Source organism: Armigeres subalbatus, chromosome 1, assembly GCF_024139115.2.
Source record: "Armigeres subalbatus isolate Guangzhou_Male chromosome 1, GZ_Asu_2, whole genome shotgun sequence".
NCBI classification, from domain to species: domain Eukaryota; kingdom Metazoa; phylum Arthropoda; class Insecta; order Diptera; family Culicidae; genus Armigeres; species Armigeres subalbatus.
Genome location: NC_085139.1, coordinates 42970295 through 42989114, shown reverse-complemented (window position 1 = coordinate 42989114; position 18820 = coordinate 42970295). Strand labels below are relative to the sequence as shown.

Genomic DNA, 18820 nt, shown 5'->3' with positions numbered 1-18820 from the left:
ATTCTTTCCTATAATTTTCCATTAAAATCCCAAATTTTTCATGCATTCATTCCCATTTTGGACTTTTTTTCGTTTCCTTGATATTTTTTTATTCCCACCTCCCCCTCGTATTTTTCAAGAACTGTCGGACATAAAATAAATTTAATATTTGTATCGGCAGGTTATGACAAGTTAGAAAAGTTAAACAAAATTTTACGTTGTTTTTCTTGTAAAAATATGGTTTATTCTTATTTCGAATCAGAGATGTGTATTTGGGTTGATATTGAGCACAAAATATCATGTTACTTTAAAAAACAATGACGGTTGTCAGAATTAGAGCCTTATAAGAAGAGTAACGTCAAGTGTTACGTTTGACAGGTCTCCTGCTCGTTTGGAATGCGCATTTGTATGAAACTGACAGGCGATTCTGTTCCAATTCTGACACTTGACGACACTGTTATTATAGTCACTGTAGTCAGAATGACAACATCTGATATCTGTCAAAAGATACGTAGGGGTGCCTATAACCGAACTTCCGCTCTTATTTACGAACACGGCTATTTACACCAATTGAACCGAAGTGCTTGTCCAGAGCGTGAGCTCACACACATATGGGAAACTTAAGGTCCGTTGAGAGACCACGTATCGAGCTCAAATTTTGCACATTTATTTTTTTACAATTTTAAGAGTTTGAGCTATTCAAATTTACAATTTTTACAAAATAAGGGACGGCCTAATTTAAATAATTTTAAAGTCTAAAAAATATGTCCCGTATAATTATGCGTTATTTTTACGTATAAATGGTTGCAATTGTTGTTTTTATTCTTCAATAGGTCCAGAAGTTTAATTATTATTTCACTTTGCGTCAGATTTCTCATTTTCCAGATAAATAGAGTGCTGCACACATAAACTGCCCGTCCTGTTCTATTGGAACAACACTGCACTTTTTGAATAAGGCTATTGATAATTAAAATTCTAAAAAGAGAAATATTTATTCGAAAACTAAATAAAGATTTGATTATTAATTCCAGCTAGGTCTTAAACATTTGGTACGAATTTGACCTCATGGGGAAGAATTCAACGGCCGGTTGAAAATCACATCAGCTGTTGACTTGTTTTCCATATCTGATAACATTATAAACTTTATTGCAACATCAGTAGTCCGACAATCAACCAACCTCTATCCATGATCTGCAAATACAACGACAATATATTTTAGGTTTGTTGAAAAGTATAAAACGGAATAGGTCTCACTTGCCCCGTTTGAAGAGGTAAATTAGTCCCACAGGTAAATTTTCTTCTGTCTCTATTGTTTCAATTTATGTAATTGAATAAATGGGTTCCAAAGCGTGTACACATCAAGAGCGGAGGCAATTATGCTGTTGTTCTGAATACCCTGTTTTCTAAGTATGCTTCAACAATTTGGCTAAACTAGCGTATATTCTGGTTCTTCTTGCACCGGGGTACCTTATCCAAGTTAGAAAAACGATACAAATAAACAAGAGACAATTGATCAGAAAACGAATAAAAAAAACTCTTTTCTCTCTGGCGCATGATGATCACAACAATTGCCAGTACCGACAGCTGTGCATATTTTTCAAGGCCCTGGCATCCTTGAAACACACTCATGCAGTCCCCAATAGCTCTCTCGATTATGTCCAATAAACTTCACTTACTTCCTGCCTAACAGCATCGCTGTCTCGCAATTATTTAAAATCTCCGCACGGTTGTCATAATTTACCTCAGCCTCCGCATCCTTTCATGAGGTTAAGCAGGTCTCATAAACGCGCTTTGTGCCCCGATAAATAGCCACGTGACGTCGGATGACACCCCGCGTGAATTGCAAGGCGGTGTGGTGCGATGAAGACTTCTCTCACAAATCGTGCCTGGCATGATGACGGTTAATGTGGCGGAGACGTGAGTCCGCTGCTAATGAGATGCGCAACAGCGTAGGCATCTGCAATCTCTACCTGTGCTGAAAAAGAGGAATTCGTTTTAACGCCTCCTGCTGGCAGCCAGAGTAGCCGGGTTAAAAAAATGTCGCACTGATGAAGCCTTGGAAGTTGCTGAGTTCGAAGAAATCGAAATAAAAAGTCGCAGTTGGCATATCGATTTGACTTCATTAAGATCAACGTGCCGAAGTGAAAAACTGATTGGTGTGCAACAAGTTTTTTTTAATTAAGGTGAAACAAGGAAAAGGCCATTAGTGGTGCCACAGACAGATCACATGTGAAGTTTTTTTCTGGACTTCGAGCCAATATAATTAATATCATACCCTGGCGACGTGCAATTTGCCATTTTCAACGCTTCGCCACTGTCGATAACTGACTGCACCAGTAATTTCCATTTTTTTTAAAGAGATAATGAATTCAACCACAGAACAAACTAGAATTGGTAGAGGAAATATTTGAACCACATAGAGTCGTAACCTTTAACTTTCACTCTGCATTCAAAACCTCCGACCGATGACGATCTAAACCCTTATGAAACCAACTCGGGTGCGGCAGCAGCGCGACAACCGAATCCGAAAAGGTGAAACGATTGGCCATTATTTATCCGAGCCGGTCGCATCATTAGGCCCGGCCTAATGTCATCATTAGATTGGGGCACGTTCGCTTGATTAATCTACTATTTGTTGCGATCGGGTAATTATGCGCGGTTGCCTTTTTTGAGCTGAAAACCTATCACCGTGGGGCACACAATATGACACGACGTGACGCCTCGCAGATTTTAAATTTTTGAGACTGAGACCGCGCTACACGCAACATCATCGCCGCCGCGCGCTTCCCAAATGTCGTGATTTATGCTCGCAACCAATAACAGACTACGCGAGCCACAGCGGCTCGCGTTGCCCAAGTCAAGGCCTGCCGGAGTCACGATCTCCGAGCAACATAATTCGACCATATCCAGTCAAGCAGGCGAGGCGTGCATAAATTCCTTTCGAGTCGCTTACTTTGCTGCGGGAGGTCTTCGGTCGGGACCCAGGTTTCGGATTACACTTCCTACGCGCATTCGTGTGAATTTCCCGCAGGACTCGAAGAAGGATTGTGGCGTGGCATTATATGTATTTTTGAATTTTTGGCACAGCTGACGTAATCGTGTCGAATTCGAAATGCGAAAATCCCCGGAACCATCCCTTCGAATGGAACGAACGAAAAGGCACTTACCAGGGCCAGCCCGATGACGAATGATGAGAAACGAGAAACATGGCAGCGCCAGCGGGTCATTGATCTGTGGCTTGGCTTGACGACGATGTGCAATATATTTCCAGTTCATTTCATTTCCCTATGCGGGGTAAAATTAACCCTTTGGAGGGGTCATTTTTAACTTGTTGGTTTGAATAGTCTTCTCTTTTATTTAATTTATTGTGTTCCCACTGAATTGCGATCTACTTATCGATGTTCGATCTGCCTCAAGGTCTTAGGCTTATTTACAGAAATATTGATTAAATGTAAATGAAAATGAAATGATTTTATGTGCCTATCATTGCTTAAAACTGTTTGATATTATTCGTAAAGAAACGATTTTCTCACATTCTAAGTGCAAAATATATTGTCTTCGGCAAACATTCACGTGTTAACAAGAGCTACAAAACTCCTTAACAAATTTTTTTTTGGAAGATATAAAGGTAAGAGAAATTGCTTGCCTATCCTAATTCTATTAGGATATATGGCTCAACTTTAGCCTAATAAGCTGTGGTTGAGAATATTTATCGTTGTAAATCTTCATAATAGAGCACAATCTCTTATTTAAGCTATCAAAAGTTTCTAGCCGAATGTTCGGCAAATTTTCCTAATTTTAGCTCTTGGTGCACCATTCACTTTAAATAGTTTGTAAAAGCTGTGCTGCTTCAAATGATAATCGCAAGCTTTATTTTGGCAACTAGTGCTCCAAATATTATGGAAAAAAAAGTTTTGGTTAATTGTGTTAATCGTCATACCAATGAAAACTGTGAATTTAATATGTCAAAATAGCGTGATTGTAATGTGTCATGTACACCTACCATTTTAGATTCACTGTGTAAAATCAAAAAGGAGTGCTAGGTACACACTTTTCCCAGCAAAATTTTTTATCAGGATGGTGACTGAACAAAAAAAATAACGAGGCTTAAAACAAGTAACCTGGGATTTGGAGATAAGTTTTGTTTGCCCCGATTTGCACGGGTTGACGACCATCATAGATAGAAGTAAAGGTCAGAGATCCAGAACGTCTAGGAGAATCTCGAAAGTATGAAATAGCTTGAATAAAAATGAATAAAATTATATCGACTCAGCGGACCGAGATATTAATCGCTATTTGAAATAATGGAAAACAACATTCATTCCATGTGTGTATGAGCAGAAAATTTGAAATTTTCAAAAAAAAATGTAGCTCAAAAACGGCTCGATGAACATTTCTAATTTTTTGATATGTTATGTAAAAATGAATTTTCATAAAAAAAAATTAAAAATATATAGTCGTTGTGGTCCAACATTTCAAAAATCATTAAAAAACGAATATTTTGACCATTTTAGCAAATTTGAGTACACCAATACACCAAACCAAATATTTTAGTAAGAACTAGAAGTAATAAGCTTTCTATCCATATAAAAACAAACATTACAAATCGATCCAGTGGTTCAAAAGTTTTGATTTTTTCAAAATAAAAAATTTCGAGAAATAGCGATTTTTCTGGTAACCCTATATCGAACATGGTCAACCTAATAAAAAAATAAAAATATACGGGTCTAATTATTTTCGATGAAGAACATACCAAGCAATTATGAGCAAAATTAGCCAACTTTTTTTTTCAACTCTATTCTTTTCCCTTGAAGACTTGGCTTTTCTCATGGGATCAATGTTCTGATTTTCTTGAATTTTTGATGATCCTCAAAGGATTGAAGCAGCTTAAACTAATAATCATTTCAAACCTTGATTGAATGGGTAAATAGAATGTTCTAAGATCCTTGACACTTTGTAGTACCTGCAAAGTTTTACGTTTAAATGTTTCTGATTTTGGGACATTACATTTCTAGATATTTAGGCATCCGGAAATACGTACTTCAGAACAAGTTGGACGCCCTAATATACCAATGCATTGAGTGTTGTTTCTGTACAAATTTTAACATATTTAAATAAAACAACACCATTCTGTGCATGAAATAATCTTTTTTTTAAATCAAAAAATGGGTATTTAAACGATCCTAAAAACAGTTTTTCAGTCTAGTTTAATCGTTAAAATTTCATATGTCACAATATATGTTCTGCAAAAACATGCTCTATTGTATGCTCTAAAATTCTGCTACAGGTCAAAATCTTGTCAGGTTAAAAACAAGAAGTTAGAACAATAACTGATTTTGATCCTAAAATATATGAGCGATACTGAAATGGTGGTTTCGTGGTTTCAGAAATGTTTTACCAAATAAGGTATTCTTTAAGTTTACTAAAAAGTTCAACCACATATGGCAGTAAATAAAAAAATGATTTCAAGCTTTTATTTGTTCGGGTTTTACCCGAATGGGTCATTTGGCCGAAACCCATTCGGTCGAAAGCCATTTGGCCGAATGCCACTAGGCCGAAAGTTGTTTGGCCGAACAGACCATCAGGCCGAAAGGGTCATTTGGCCGAAAGGGTCATTTGGCCGAAAGGGTCGTTTGGCCTAAACGGTCATTTGGCCGAACGGGTCATTAGGCCGAAAGAGTAATTTGGCCGAAAGAGTAATTTGGCCGAATAGTTCACTTCAAATGTGAGAAATTAGGAATGAGAAGAGAGACGTCTCACTTCTCACTTGTCATTTATAACTTCTCGCTGTAGAAAATGAGAAGCGCGAAGTGAGTAGTGAGACGTCTCACTACTCACTTCGCGCTTCTCTTTTTTACAGTACGAAGTGAGAAATAAGGATTGAGAAGTTAGACGTCTTACTATTTACTCACTCACCTTATTCGGCCAAATGACCCTATCGGCCAAATGCCCTTCGGCCAAATAACCCTTTCGGCCGAATGGCCCTTTCGGCCAAATGACCCTTTCAGGCAAATGACCCATTCGGCAAAATGACCCATTCGGCCACCCAAGTAGCACACATGTCCCACATAGATTACTGCAACGGATATGCGACTAGATTTGGTCACTATCAAGTTGCTGCAACCATTTTAGTCTGACTTGTGCTGCTCGGGCAAATGACCCATTCGGCCAAATAACCCTTTCGGCCAAACGACTCTTTCGGCCAAATGACCCTTTCGGGCTAATGACCCTTTCGGGCTATTGACCCGTTCGGCCAAATGACCCTTTCGGCCAAATGGCCCTTTCGGCCAAATGACCCATTCGGCCAAACAACTTTTTCGGCCAAACGACCCTTTCGGCTAAATGACCCTTTCGGCCAAATGACCCATTCGGCCAAACAACCTTTCGGCCAAATGACTTTCGGCCAGATTGGTTCCGGTCTAATGGTCTGTTCGGCCTAGTGACATTCGGCCAAATGGCTTTCGGCTGAATGGGTTTCGTCCAAATAACCCTTCCCCCACCCGAATTAACCCTTCCTTAACAACAAAAACCGACATCGGTTGGCAAAAAATAGCGAACCTCAAACATGAAGAAAAAGGTAAAGAATGATAAGCCAAGACATCATGAATAGAAGAGTTGTCGTCTTTCACAAATATGTGTATAAAATAAAAATCATTGAGGTGAAAATCAATTTAGTTTGGAATTCATTCGCTTGGCGGCACTAATGCACATGAGACACCCAGTTGGCTTGAATATAACGGAATCGTTGAGATTTTGAAAGTTGTCATCTTTTTCAACGTTATGAAGGAAATCAAAATTCTTGAGTTACAGATCAGTTTAAACGTTCCAGGACTCGCATTGTTGGAAAATGTATAACACATTGAGTAAAAATGAGATATCTTTTTAGTCAGTTGACTAATTTGCATCAAACCACCATGTATTCCTCTCTAATTTTCACAGATCCCAAGATATCGAACCAAACTGGTAGGTTCATATACACTAGCGCCGCTAAGTGGAAGAATTCCAAATCATTTTTTTTTTTTAATTTACACGTACGGCCGCAAGGGATCGATCATAGATGGATTTAGAATTTGTTTCACTACGCCAGGATTTATAGAAATGTTACAAGAAACACAGCGCCATCTGTTCAGAAAATTGACTATTTTCACCGGTTTTCCGTTTGTTCCGGATCTTCCGAAGGACCAGCAGAAGATTCATTGGACTTAAAGATAGTCCTTAGTGAGAGTTTCTATCCCCTTTATTATTGTCCCGAAAAAATAACGTTGAAATCATTTTAATTGGCTTCAATATAACTGATTTTCAGACTGTTATACTTTTTACAACACGCGAGTTCTCGTGTTATGAAAATTGAAGCGAGTTGGGCATCCAGTAGATGAAGTAACCAAGAAGAGCCTGTCCAGATCATTTGGTAGTCAAACCCCCCTCCCCCCTTTCACTCCAGTGCGGGCTTCCTTCTCACACCTGAACTAGGGAACAACCTCCGGCACCATCGGAAAGAGGGACGCATTATCTTCCATGCAAGCTTGTCAAGCGGTAAGTCTCAAGCCGCTGTGATTCCACGTAGGAAGAAGCACAAAACTGTCGACGTTCTTGGGTCGCGATTGGATCTTTGGACGGACGACGTGGGAAGAAAGCTGCAAGATTTAGATAAAGTGCAATGTAGGAATTTTTCCGTCTCAACAAGTCTCGTATGTAACCAACCCAATCAATGCGATCTGAACAATAAGTTCCACCCTCCAAGGACGCGTTCCGTGCATTCCGAGGACTCCCACCCGGGCCATATGTTCCAACCGTTGCAGCGTGCAGAACTCTCCGGGCACTCCGTCCCGGATGGTAAATCAGGTAATCCGTAGCCTTCGGGGTCCTGAAGGGCATCCCTTTCGATTCCCTCGATATTGCCTGCCGAACACAATCATCAATGCCTACATTCCATACAGCGCTAAAAGCTAGTTATTTAATCCAGAAAACTACGCCCATCACCCTATGTGGGGAGGGTCCATGGCGGACCTTCGAGACACTGTTCTAGCTGGAGCGTTCCAGGAATGACGAGTCTCTCACCTCCTTCAACGGGCACTCTGTCACAGCTATCCATGTCTCCGCGATAAGTAGATCTGTCCTACCGCGCTTCTGCTGAAAAGCCGGTACCGATTTGTATGGTAGCAACCACTTCCCAATACAGATTTCAGCCAATGCTCCTCCTCCTCCTATCGACATCAAGAGACGCCGTTGGAAATGTGGTGAAGCGAACTGGGAGAAGTTCGAGGGCGCCATGACGATTAGTGGCGTGGACCTCCCTTGTCGCACCGATTTTAACGACATAAACCTCGCCGCAGCCCAGATCTAACCCCTGCCTGGTGCAGTGGTCATCCCAGCCATTGATCCCTTAGATAATGGCCCAAGGAGACTCGGCGTGTGGTCAAAAGCAATTCTTCTTCATCATATTCCACTTCTCACTTCCCATTTCTCATTCCGCACTTCTTACTGTGAAAAGTGGCCTTTTCTGCCGAAGAATCATTAAGGCCAAACAGAGTTTTCGGCCAAATGACCTGTTCTGCTGCCTGTTCTGCTCATCGACATTTTTGGTCAGATGACCCGTTCTACCTAATGGGACTTTCTCCCGAACGACCATTTTGACCGAAGGCACTCGCGGCCAATTTACCCGATCGGCAGAATGGCTAATTCGGCCAAATGACCTATTCAGCCTAATGACCAATTTGGTCGTATATTATAAAATAATTCGACATTTTCGTAAATATATTTCGTATATATAAGAACAACAGAGCCCCTGGGGTTGACCAACTACCAGGAGAGCTATTTAAACACGGTGGTGAGGCACTGCACAGTGGGGAAAAAGTGACCCAAAAAGGTACCTATTTATTGCGGCAACTTGCTGCGGCGGAGAAATACCCTTCCTTAAGGTAAAATTCACGACAAATCGATTGGTGCTATTTTCGTTCACCGGAAATTATGGGAACTTGCCGTTTTGCCCCATTTACCCCTAAAAAACATATTTTTTATATGGGAGCTATACTTAAAAAGCGATTGCGGCTAACTACTCCTATGTTTACTAATGCTAATTTTGTTGAGAATACGTATGGTAAACATTCCGGCCATGGGTCGTGACTGGAAGGGGCTGTTTTGCCCCATTTTCCTCTGAAAAATGCATTTTTCTATGACAGCTACTCTTTAAAACCGATTGCGGCTAACTACCCCTATGTTTTCTGATGCTATTTCAGTAGAGAATAAGTATGGTATATATTCCGAACCCAAATCATGACTGCAAGTGGCTGTTTTGCCCCATTTACCCCTAATAAATACATTTTTCTATGGCAGCTAAACTTAAAAACTGATTGTGGCTGATTGACTCCTATGTTTTCTAAGGTTAATACGTATTGTATTGTATATATTCCGGCCCTGAATCGTGACTGGAAGGGGCTTTTTTGCCCCATTTTCCTCTAAAAATGATTATTCTCTATGACAGCTGTTATTTAAAATCGATTGCGAATAACCATTTTTTTTTCTTATGCTAATTGTGTAGAAAATAAGTATGGTATATATTCCGGTCCAAGATTACGACTAAAAGTAACTGTTTTGCCCCATTTTCCTCTAAAAATGAATTTATTCTATGACAGCTATTCTTTAAAACCATTTGCCACTAACTTTTTTTGTTTTCTTATTCCGAAATTTGTAGAGAATACATATGCTATACGTTCCGGATCTAGATCGAAACTGAAAGTGGCTGTTTGCCCCTTTTTCCTCTACAAAATGCATTTCTATGACAGCAACGATTTAAAACCGATTGCGACTATTTATTTCTATGTTACCTGATGATAATTTAGTAGAGAAACGTATGGTGTATATGCCTGCCTTAGATCATGACTGGATTTCGCTATTTTGCCCCATTCTCCTCTCTAAAATCATTTTACTTTGACAGCTAATATTTAAAATCAATTGTATATAACTATTTATATATTTTCTGATTCTAACTAAGTAGAAAATATGTATGGTCCAAAGCGCGGTTTTGAGTGAAAACAGCCTTTTTTTTAATAGTTTTGGTTTTTTTTCAGTATAGTCAAGACATAACAAGATATGTACCATTCGTAATAAACACTGAATTATAGTATAGTATCAGAAAAAATAGAATCAGTTATTCGCAATCGGTTTTAAATCGTAACTTCCATAGAATAAATCTCGCTTCACTTTTCAAAAGGACCTAAGTAACATTTTTTTCATGAATTAATTTGAATACTGCAATCAATAGCTTTCATGTTGTTCTGTTGATTGCGCTATTCAAATTAAATCATGAAAAAAATGTTACTTAGGTCCTTTTGAAAAGTTAAGCGAGAAATGCTACTTTTAGAGGAAAGTGGGGCAAAACAGCCACTTCTAGTCACGATCTAGGGCCGGAATATACACCATACGTATTGTTTACCGAATAAGCATCAGAAAACATAGAAGTAGTGAGCCGCAATCGGTTTTAAAGTATAGCTGCCATAGAAAAAATACGTTTTCCAGGGGTACATGGCGCAAAACGGGACCATTCAGTTCCGATTTAGATTCGGCGTGTATGGCATATGCATTCTCAACAAAATTAGCATCAGAAAACATAGGAGTAGTTAGCCGCGATCGGTTTTTAAGTATAGCTGCCAAAGGAAAAATATGTTTATTAGGGGTAAATGGGGCAAAACAGCCACTTGCAGTCATGATTTGGGGTCGGAATACATACCATACTTATTCTCTACTAAAATAGCATCAGAAAACATAGGGGTAGTTAGCCGCAATCGGTTTTAAAGAGTAGCTGTCAAAGAAAAATGCATTTTTCAGAGGAAAATGGGGCAAAACAGCCCCTTTCAGTCACGACCCAGGGCCGGAATGTTAACCATACGTATTCTCTACAAAATTAGCATTAGTAAACATAGGAGTAGTTAGCCGCAATCGCTTTTTAAGTATAGCTCCCATATAAAAAATATGTTTTTTAGGGGTAAATGGGGCAAAACGACCAGTTCCCATAATTTCCGATGAACGAAAATAGCACCAATCGATTTGTCGTGAATTTTCCCTTAAGGAAGGGTATTTCTCCGCCGCAGCAAGTAGCCGCAATAAATAGGTACCTTTTTGGGTCGCTTTTTTCCCACTGTGCACTGGCTGGAGCGCTGCACTGGGTCATTACCAAGATTTGGGAGGAGGAAGTTTTGCCGCAGGAGTGGATGGAAGGTGTCGTGTGCCACATCTACAAAAAGGGCGATAAGCTGGATTGTAGCAACGTAATACGAAGAGCAGGGATTAACACGAGTGGTACAATTTTCAATAAGTCCGTCCAGCTATTTGGTTTCGCCGAGGACATAGATATTATGGCACGTAACTTTGAGAAGATGGAGGAAGCCTACATCAGACTGAAGAGGGAAGCTAAGCGGATCGGACTAGTCATCAACACGTCGAAGACGAAGTACATGATAGGAAGAGGTTCAAGAAAAGACAATGTGAGCCACCCACCGCGGGTTTGCATCGGTGGTGACGAAATCGAGGTGGTAGAAGAATTTGTGTACTTGGGCTCACTGGTGACTGCCGAAAATGACACCAGCAGAGAAATTCGGAGACGCATTGTGGCTGGAAATCGTACGTACTTTGGACTCCGCAAGACGCTCCGATCGAATAGAGTTCGCCGCCGTACCAAACTGACAATCTACAAAACGCTAATTAGACCGGTAGTCCTCTACGGACACGAGACCTGGACGATGCTCGTGGAGGACCAACGCGCACTTGGAGTTTTCAAAAGGAAAGTGCTGCGTACCATCTATGGTGGGGTGCAGATGGCGGACGGTACGTGGAGGAGGCGAATGAACCACGAATTGCATCAGTTGTTGGGAGAACCATCCATCGTTCACGCCGCGAAAATCGGACGACTGCGATGGGCCGGGCACGTAGCCAGAATGTCGGACAGTAACCCGGTGAAAATGGTTCTCGACAACGATCCGACGGGCACAAGAAGGCGAGGTGCGCAGCGGGCAAGGTGGATCAATCAGGTGGAAGATGACTTGCGGACCCTCCGTAGACTGCGTGGTTGGCGTCGTGTAGCCATGGACCGAGCCGAATGGAAAAGACTCTTATATACCGCACAGGCCACTCCGGCCTTAGTCTGAATAAATAAATAATAATATATAAATATATTTCGTAAATATTCAACATTTTCGGCCAAATGACTTTTGACCACATGGGTTTCGGCCTGATAGTTTATTCAATCAAGTGGCATTCGGTCAAATAAGATTAGGCCGAATGACCCTTCCCCGTAAGCTACAGTCAGAGAAAGAAACGTTCTATGCACAGCTGGAGCAGATATATACGATGGATGCCAGCTGCGGTACGTCAAAATCGTCATCGGCGACATAAACGCTTAGTTAGGAAGGAAGGAAATGTGCAGACCGGAGATCGGACCGGGCAGTCTATGTGCCGTATCGAATGATAACGTCTAACGATGCATAAGCTTTGCTGCCTCCCGCGGAATGGTAGTCTGAAGCGTTTTTTTCTGCCACAAGAATATCTTCGTAGGACAACTCGGATTTAAGTTTCAGGGGCATTTTCGAGTCCTTTTAAAATGCGCATTGGGTTACTACAAGGAGATGGTTTTTCGTGCCTGATCTTCAACATCGCTTTGGAGGGTGTGAAGGGCAGGGATTGACACGAGTGTTACGATTTTCACGAAGTCCGCACGTAACGTAGAGTAGATGGAGTCATCAACACGTTGAAGCCGAAGTACATGATAGGAAGATGCTCAAGAGGAGACAACGTGAGCCTCTTACCACGAGTTTGGGCTCCACAAAACGCTTCAATCGAATAGATCTCGCAGCCATACCAATCTTACTATCTACAGAATGCTTATTAGACCGATAATTCTCTACGGACACGAGACCTGGACGATGCTCGTAGAGGACCAACGGAGTTTTCGAAAGGAAAATGTTGCGTACTATCTATGGCTTGATGCAGATAAAAGATGAAGGAGGAGAATAAACTACGAATTGCAGCAGTAAGTTGGATCGAACAGGTGGAAAACGATGTGCGGACCCACTGAGAAGTGCTTTTCATGAATGACCATAAATATTTCTCCAAATTAGTACGAATGTACACACTTTTGAAAGGAAATTGTTATATAATATTTTTTATTAGTCTTAAACTTGAGCGTTTGCTGCATTTATGGTTAATCGAATTTAGTTTGCAACAATATTAGTCTGAATGCCACAAGATAAGGTGGCATGCTTCTTCACCAACGAGTCCGTCTAATACTTTTAAAAATTGCAGTCAATAACCCAAAAAGGTTATCTTCATTACAGTATAAACCTTTGAATATTTGATTTTTTTTTTCGTTCGAATCAAAAGAAAATTCATTCCGGAAGGGTTAACAAAAACCGAGCCATGTGAGCCGAAACACAACCGCGCGATGGCAAAATTATCCGGGGGATGTAAGCAATTTCAGTTGATCAAATAAATTCGCCTCAATTTTGTTTTGTTTTGCACGGTTTCTTTTGAGTTTATATTTTTCCTTCGGTTTACTGAACCTCACCGTTTCGCAGATGGAGACGTGAAGTTTATTGATCGACCTGTTTCGAGTGTTTACTTTTCAAGTCGCTCCGCACTATCTGGCACTTCACATCTTAATGAGATATCTTTCTTCCTTTATTTTTTTTTTCCAGCTACCGATCCAGCATCAGCAGACACGGCAGACCACCAACCTGAACCATGTTAATAACAACAGTATCCCCAACGGTGGCACCCATTATCAGCAGCATAATTACTCGTCACAAGTCCATCAGTACCAGCATCAGCAGCAGCAGCAGCAACAACAACAACAGCAGTCACCATCTCAACGGCAGTACCACAGTACCGGATCCAACAACAATCAGGATCGGGAATCGACGGCAGCCACCAGCCTGCGGTTAAGTTATGTCACCGAGAGGATACTGGCGTCGATACTGCCCGCGAGGCGAGCGATCCGGAATGGCACTACCACGCCGGTGCCGGGTTGCGCCGACGAGCACGAACGGGAGCTGATCGAGATGCTAGAGCAGAAGCACGAAAAGGTATGATCGTAGATAAGTTTTACAATGGTTTGGTTTATCGGGGGTTGATTTTCATATCCGTACAATCGGATCTTGAATATAAAAATATTCAGAGCTTTTAGTTGAAAAACATACAATGAGATGGCATAAGACAAGTTAATACTATCCTTTCAATTCCACCACTTGTTAATAATTTTACTGATTCATATTTCACCCTCAACGGTAAGGTCGCCTTTAGTGTATCGTACTTGACTCGAGTCAACTAGGGAAATTGAATGCACATATAGTTTTAGAATATTTTTTGCCAGAATGTCGGACAGTAATCCGGTGAAAATGGTTCTCGACAACGATCCGACGGGAACAAGAAGGCGAGGTGCACAGCGGGCAAGGTGGATTGATCAGGTGGAGGACGACTTGCGGACCCTCCGCAGACTGCGTGGTTGGCGAAGTGCAGCCATGAGCCGAGCTGAATGGAGAAGTCTTTTATGTGCAGCACAGGCCACTCCGGCCTTAGTCTGATGATAAATAAATAAATAAATAGTTTTAGAATTTGCGAACTAGTTCATTTCACTACTTGATCTGTCGTCTAACTTTATCTTCTTTCTGATTTACGCTTTTACGAATATTGTCGAAAATATTTTTAACATTAGGAAAAAAAACTTGCTTAAATAAATGACTTTTTGCTGCGTACTGCAACAGCATTCCTTGATTTATAACCTGCAAGATAACCCTAGAATCATCATTCAACTATTTTAATTTACTTCTAGCCCGCATTCCTGCTTCTTTTCTTTTCATATTCTTCGCTCAATTTCTCACACTTGACTTGCAATCAAACTGAAGACCGCGAGGCAACCGACCAGAAACGGCATAAAAATTAATTACACCGCCTTTAACCATTATTCAATCACTCAATCAATCCGAGCCAATCTCCGACACCCGGTTCAGTAATCATAGGTCCAACAATAAAATCAACTGCCAGCGAACACCAACAAACGGACGGCCACCACCACTTCTAACCCATTTCGATCTTTCTTTCTATTTTCCTATCCACGGTGCAGAACTACCGGATATTCGACCTGGAGTCGTGCATCGCCAGCATCAGCCTGGAGAAACTGTGTGAACTGTGCAAGCACATCGATTCGTGGCTCGGCAGCGGCAAGGAGAAGATCGTCGTACTGCAGGACAGGTGAGTTGACGATCGTATACCATGGATGTGTTGCCTGTACTTGGTACTACCTACTTGTTATAGAATGCATTTGCATCATGAACCACCAACAACCCCGTTCACCTTTGGGTTAATCTCTTTCTCTTGCTGGGTGGTTCGTCTCGGTTCAGTTGTCTACATACGGGTGAAGATGATAATCGTTCATCATTCCGTGGTTCACTACTGTGCTGGGACGATTGCCGTGTGTATGTCTTGCGCCTTAAGGTTAGAATCAGTATGTCTCGTCCGTTAGGTTTTAAATTACATTTTCCTAGACGTTGATGATTGGCATGGTTAACATTTGAAAATCAATCAGTTATCTGTTCTGTTGGGGTCTAGCGGTGCATCAGCACACGTCGATGGCAACTATCCAAGTCAGGTACAACCGCAACAACGTGATAATTTAATTTAAGTAGCATCCCAACTAATTTATGGTTGTCTTTCATTCGAATCGTGTTAGGGTTAGTATCTCCATCCACTCTGCATTGCAGATGCTAATCTACGATGAAGATAAACTTTCGACGTTCAGCCAAAGTCAAGTGTCAGCTGTGAAAAATTGCAAACTGGCAGGTTCGTCGGTTGAACACCCTGCAGCATAGAGCCAACCGATCGTTGTCTGTTCATCTAAATGCAAATATGTTAACTGCCACCTTGGAGAACGCAAACATTAATTTCGAAAATTGGAATTTAATCAAAGTTTTCCGTAGCTGGTAGTGCAATATCTTATAACCAGATTCGCGCGCGGTCAGCCATGAATTATTTATGAAAGAATTGGTTCCATAATTGATACTTTCGATGAACTTATTTTCGGCAATATTGGAACACGCCTTTCATCGATTACGATCAGTACAAGCAACGTCGAAGGCAACGACAACAACTACGACTCAAGCCGAAACACTAACGAAAAATAATGCACTTTGGGCTCACCCGTGTCGTTGGTATGTAAATTAATACACCGGCGGAGGACGACGGCGGCGAAGGGGCACTGTCTGTAGGCCATTTTCCTTGCATGATGATAGCGCTGGTCGCTGCTGGCGGCGGCAAAACACCAAACATCGAAGTTAAATAAATAAACGCCAAAACATACGAGGCCTCGTAACAGGAAGAATTATACGCCTGTTGTGTCCGTCCGGTCACACCGCGCAGTGCCATAAAAATAAATTTGAGACGCCGCGGTCGTGAATAACGTAACCGGACTGACGTGGACATGCGATCGGGTTCGAGGGAGGGTAGTGTCGCGTTAGGTGGATCAGATGTCCTTTGGAGCATTCTGAAACAATTGGCGACGGATTCGAAAGGTCAACCAAAGTGGAGGATTCCGTGTCTCATTAGCTCAACATGGGCAACAGGCTAACTACAAGACATAGTAAAGGCTCGTTGTGAAATCAAATCGTGTTCTTTATGAGAAGTAGCCTTAGCTATCAACAAAGATGACTATAGTGCTGTGCGCCGCCGCCGCTAATCATAATTTCATCACGCCGACGACTAATTTCAAATTAATAAAAAATATTTTCAATAGTCTAAAATCCAAAATTTGCATTCAAGTATTTACGAATCGGTTTTAATAAACTTCTCTAGATTGGAAATTTGTTTTTGTGGTAAGAAATAAATAGTCGACCCGCGTGGAACAGAAATTCCTAAGTTTTTTATAAAAAAAAAATAGGAAGGAATTCGTGAAGAAGTTCCAAAGGGTATCCTCAAAAGAGCTCAGAAGAAATTTCTAACGGAGTTCCTAAATTCATTCGCAGAGCATTTTTGTAAGGAAATTCCTGGACAAATGATCAAAGGATTTTTTTAAAGAAATTTTAGAAAGAGTTACAGGAGGAAATTCCAAAAGAATGTTTGAAGGAGTTTCTAGATGACTCTTAGGAAATCTTCAATGTATTTACTTAAGAATTGTTTAAGGTATTTACGTAAAAATGTCTGGAGGATTCTCCGAAATAATTTCTGGATATATTCCTGTCGTTCACAAGAGTGACGGGTCTCCGTGAGTGATCCATGCGGGTCCCGGAAGTTTAACAGCGTTTAACTTCCGATTTTTTCAGGAAAAACTTCCGGCCCGGTCGGAAGCCTCCTTACAAGATGCTCCTTTCAAGAGGATCGGAAGCCTCCTTTCCGGTTTTTTCAGGAAAAACTTCCGGCCCGGTCGAAAGCCTCCTTACAAGATGCTCATTTCAAGAGGCTCGGAAGCCTCCTTTCAAGAAGCTCAGAAGCCTCCTTTCAAGTGTCTCGGTAGCCTCCTTTCAAGAGGCTCGGAAGCCTCCTTTCAAGAGGCTCAGAAGCCTCCTTTCAAGAGGCTTGAAAGCCTCCTTTCAAGAGTCTCGGAAGCCTCCTTTCAAGAGGCTCGGAAGCCTCCTTTCAAGAGGCTCGGAAGCCTCCTTTCAAGAGCCTCGGAAGCCTCCTTTCAGGAGGCTCGGAAGCCTCCTTTCAAGAGGCTCGGAAGCCTCCTTTCAAGAGGCTCGGAAGCCTCCTTTCAAGAGGCTCAGGAAGCCTCCTTTCAAGAGGCTCAGGAAGCCTCCTTTCAAGAGGCTCAGAAGCCTCCTTTCAAGAGCTAGGAAGCCTCCTTTCAAGAGGCTCAGAGCCTCCTTTCAAGAGCTCAGGCCTCCTTTCAAGAGGCTCAGAGCCTCCTTTCAAGAGGCTCAGAGCCTCCTTTCAAGAGGCTCAGAGCCTCCTTTCAAGAGGCTCAGAGCCTCCTTTCAAGAGCTCAGAGCCTCCTTTCAAGAGACTCAGGCCTCCTTTCAAGAGGCTCAGGAAGCCTCCTTTCAAGAGGCTCAGGCCTCCTTTCAAGAGGCTCAGGAAGCCTCCTTTCAAGAGGATCAGGCCTCCTTGCAAGAGGATCGGAAGCCTACTTTCAAGTGGCTCGGAAGCCTCCTTTCGAGAGGTTCGGAAGCCTCCTTTCGAGAGGCTCGGAAGCCTCCTTTCAAGAGGCTCGAAAGCCTCCTTTCAAGAGCCTCGGAAGCCTCCTTTCAAGAGGCTCGTAAGCCACTTTTCAAGATGTTCGTAAGCCCCCAACCAAGAGGCTCGGAAGCCTCCTTTCAAGAGGCTCGGAAGCCTCCTTTCAAGAGGATCGGAAGCCTCCTTTCAAGAGGATCGGAAGCCTCCTTTCAAGAGCCTCGGAAGCCTCCTTTGAAGAGGCTCGTAAGCCACTTTTCAAGATGTTCGTAAGCCTCCAACCAAGAGACTCGTCAGCCTCCAACCAAGAGGCTTGGAAGCCTCCTTTCAAGATGCTCGGAAGCCTCCTTTCAAGAAGCTCGGAAGCCTCCTTTCAAGAGGCTCGGAAGCCTCCTTTCAAGAGGCTCGGAAGCCTCCTTTCAAGAGGCTCGGAAGCCTCCTTTCAAGAGGCTCGGAAGCCTTCTTTCAAGAGGCTCAAGCCTTCTTTCAAGAGGCTCAGGCCTCCTTTCAAGAGGCTCAGGCCTCCTTTCAAGAGGATCAGAGCCTCCTTTCAAGAGGCTCAGGACCTCCTTTCAAGTGGCTCAGGCCTCCTTTCGAGAGGCTCCAAGCCCCCTTTCGAGAGGCTCGAAAGGGGGCTTTCGAGCTTGAGGAGCTCTTGAAGGAAGGCTTGAAGGCATCTTGAAGGGCTGGTTGG

At 42.1% G+C, this 18820-nt stretch overlaps 1 protein-coding gene across 3 annotated transcripts in view; it reads left to right on the top strand.

Moving 5' to 3' along the window:
• LOC134224884 (tensin-2) overlaps positions 1-18820 on the top strand; it is a 367057-nt gene that overhangs the window by 167164 nt on the left and 181073 nt on the right. For all 3 annotated transcript variants that reach the window (XM_062704535.1, XM_062704526.1, XM_062704542.1), the window contains exons 4-5: positions 13665-14051; positions 15089-15216. In XM_062704535.1, the coding sequence (XP_062560519.1) occupies positions 13665-14051; positions 15089-15216 (515 nt within the window). The remainder of the gene's footprint in view (positions 1-13664; positions 14052-15088; positions 15217-18820) is intronic.